This window comes from Vicia villosa, linkage group LG4 (assembly GCF_029867415.1).
Source record: "Vicia villosa cultivar HV-30 ecotype Madison, WI linkage group LG4, Vvil1.0, whole genome shotgun sequence".
NCBI classification, from domain to species: Eukaryota; Viridiplantae; Streptophyta; class Magnoliopsida; order Fabales; family Fabaceae; genus Vicia; species Vicia villosa.
This window is the reverse complement of record NC_081183.1, coordinates 176,069,085-176,072,748: the sequence shown is the minus strand read 5'-3', so window position 1 is coordinate 176,072,748 and position 3,664 is coordinate 176,069,085. Positions and strand designations below refer to the sequence as shown.

Here is a 3,664-nt window from a genome sequence, read left to right as displayed (position 1 = left end):
CAGAGATCCTATTCACGCTCTCCACCACGAAAGAGCAAGAAAAATCGGTGACCTGAGGCCGCAGAAATCGAGAGTCCTTCTCCCGATCAAGAAGACCGAAGACTCTCCAAAAAGGACCGAGAACCCCGCGAACGTTCCCCCACCCGGGATAATCTCCGGAATCTAGGAAAGACGTCGGGAAATCCCGGCGAAACACACGCTCAACCTCTCCGAGCGCAAGCGACGAGGAAGATTTCCGCAGCCCCTTGTCGAAAAACATCCGAAAAGGTTGTCTCCCACGGGTGATGGAAAAGCCACCGACCTTGGATCCATACGACGGGACTATCGACCCCGACGATCACATCAAGAACATTGAAGCCGTTATGGAGTATCACGTCGTCCACGGGTCCATCAAGTGTCAGATCTTCCCGACCACTCTCAGGAAAGGGACGATGACCTGGTACATAAATCTTCCTCCCAACTCCATCCAGTCCTGGGCCGAACTTAAGGAACTCTTCTTGAGCCATTTCACTGCTTCTCGTCGACAGCCGAAGTCTGAAGCAAACCTCGAAGCTGTGATCCAAGGTACCAACGAACCTCTCCAAGATTACCTCGACAGGTTCAACAAAGAGGTCGTTCAAGTGCAGACGACCGACTACATGAAGAGGTACCTCCTCGAGAGACGACTCCTCCTCGGAAGCGAATTCAAGAAGGCTATAAAGATCGAGAAAATGCGCTCCATGAACGCCATCCTTAAAAGGGCCCAAGCTTTCATCGCTTTCGAAGAGGGCGAAGCGGCCGCCATTAAAGCCTCCAGGGGAAATGATGCTGCTCGAAGCTCGAGCCAAGACCACTCAGCTGTGCGCTGAGCAAATGAGAAAAGGAAGGAAGACAGGTCCCACGATGCGAAAGAGCGCAGAGGACCAGCCGGTCGATTCAGCGACTATACCCCTCTGAACGCCTCACGCGAGAAGATCCTGGCCGAGTGCAAGAGCACCGAGTTCAAGAAATCCAACATCAGGCCTGCAAAATCAAATCCCACCCGGCCGAGGACTGACAAATCCAAATACTGCAAGTACCACAAGAGCCATGGGCATCTGACCGAGGAATGCGTACATCTCAAAGATGCCATCGAGACGCTGATCAAAGAAGGTCACCTTTCGAAATACACAAAGAGAGGAGATCCGTCCAGAAGAAACGACCGGCGAAACTCCGACGAAAGCAACTCACCGGACGCTAGGCCGCTACAAGTGGCACTGTCCGTCACCCGACCAGAGGATTTTGTCGCTACCCGCGAAAATTAACAGAGTCGCCACTAACATATTTATCCTGAAAAGGAAGGGAATGCCAGCAAACCACAAAACTAAACAACGGTCTCACGACCAGAGAAAAAGGGTAAGGGAGTCGGTTACGCGAGGGGAAGAGAAAGAGTTATGCTCGCACGGGCCCTACCCCGCTGCCTACGTATCTGTTTTGCAGAATCAGAGCTACCGTAGCTCGGCTAACTAGTTTCTGTTTGTTTTGTATTTTTTAGGTGAACGAGTTACATTCACACTCCGGTGCTCGACCTTTGGAGACTTACGCTTGGGAATGGAGCGGAAATAACAGGTTCTTAAGAAAAGAAAATCAAAGAGTGTGGTTTGTGTTTTAAAAGATGCATGAGGGAGACCTAAGCTAAGGGGGAAAGCTTGCTACCTAATGTTAGCATACAAAGGGTACCAGTCTAAACTAAACTATGAACCTATGGGGAGAAAAGGGAAAGCAAACAAGTATAGCACACAGACGAGCTCCGCTCATAAAGCAAACAAACCAACGGCACTGGCCAAATGGTAGAAAGGCGGTCCCGCCATAGCCAAGGGGAGCAGCTCAACCCAAGTCAACCAAGCATTAGACCTTGCGAAAATGATCGGGCCATAGACAAGAGGAGCGAGTCCCTCTCAGCAACCAAGCCGTCACGGATCGTAAAGGAAAACGGTGTGTGCGTACACCGAGTATCAACGTCGAGCGACGCGAGCTATAGGAAATGCGGGGGTCCGGCTGCATGAACCCTTTTCCTGACATACTCAATAACAAGATCTTGTGCAGGTTCAGAAGCGAGCAACGCGTAGCGTGCGCATACTGAACGGACTCGATGAGACTAGGCGGGGGTTGATTACTAACCCTTTCCGCATGCCTTCCATGAGGACTTAACGGAGCGCCATATAGGACTTATTACACCGTGACTCCATGCCGCAAAGCACAAATGTAAACACACCAACAAAAACAGAGCCTCTTTCGAGGGCTTGGCCAGATGCATGTCTAAGTCCTACTTCTCATGTTAAAGGATGATGTGAGAAAGCGATAAAGTGCGAGAAAAATAAAATGAAACGGGATCAATACGGAACGGATAGCAAATCCGCAATGAGCTAGCAAGCGTAAGCAAAGAAGTCCGGAATACTTCGCGTAAGCCATCATCAAGCAAAGCGAGTCAGAAAGCGTCGTCGTGAAAATAAATCACGAGCGACATGTAGTACACGTCGAGCATAACCACATGAGCAACCTGCAAGGGAAACAATCCAGACAATACAAGAGTATACATCTCAATGAATGAGAGATCAGGTGACTGGCATCAGAAATAGGTTCGTGTTCCACAAATAAAGTGAAACACGACACAAATCAAGTCGTAAGACAAATCGCACTGGAAGCGAATTCGTGTCCCACAAATAAAGTGGAACACAAAGCAAGTCGAATCACAATTGAAAGCTCTCTCGAAGTATCTCGCACATCTCAGCAAACAAATCAGTAGTAACAAGGAAACACGCTATAAAAAATACTAGCAATTAAGTTCTAATTAAATCCTAAACAAAAATCTAACAAAATTAAATTATTTTTTATGGCATTTTCATCTAAAAGTAATAGAACAAAACTATCTACAAAAACATCTATATTCTAACAAGGAAAAAATATTACATATTTTTTATTCCTTTTTATCAACCAAAAATTAACAAAACTCAATGATTCTATATTCTATTATCATGTCAAAATCTAACAAAAATATCAATGGTTTATCATACTAAAAGAGATAGAAAATAAACTAGTAAAAAAACTAATCTAAAATGTAAAACTATGCACACAGGGGGGTTTGTTGAGGGAAAATAGGGTGCTATCTGGTACAAGGCGCAGGGGCCCAAGGAACTTGGCCCATTGTTGTTCTTGTTCATTCAGTAAAAAGAAAAAAATGGAAGCAATATGGACCTGAAGGGTGGTGAATCTAGCAAATCGGTCAAGGCCCAATGTTACTGATCCAAATTACATCAATCCAAATTCCTACGTATCATCATTTTTGTTAACTCAAATTATACTCAGATTTTTCATTAACCTAATCTAATCAGTTTCTATTATTCAGGTTTAATCTCCATTATTCATCAGTAATATCAATTAACAACTCTCTTAACACCAATCAAATACAAGTAGAAAGAAATTACGGTTACGTGTTATGACGCTTGGAATGTCTCATAATTTCTCCTTCCTCACTCGAGAATTGCGGCGGCGCTCGGAGATGGTGACCTCGCCCTCTCTCCATTCTGCGACACCGGCGTTGCTCATCTCTCACTCCGATCAAGGCCGTTCCTCGTTCTCCTCTCTCGTGGACTTGTCTCGATCCGTCATCTCGATACATTTCTCATCCTCTCCGACGAACCAAACA

General features: G+C 45.9%; 1 protein-coding gene across 1 annotated transcript; it reads left to right on the top strand.

Annotated features, from left to right (window-relative positions):
- Nucleotides 1-284: 284 nt before the first annotated feature.
- On the top strand, nt 285-848 carry LOC131598365 (uncharacterized). The gene has a single exon (XM_058870977.1). It carries the CDS (start codon nt 285-287, stop codon nt 846-848), a length of 564 nt encoding a protein of 187 aa, XP_058726960.1.
- Nucleotides 849-3,664: the final 2,816 nt, after the last annotated feature.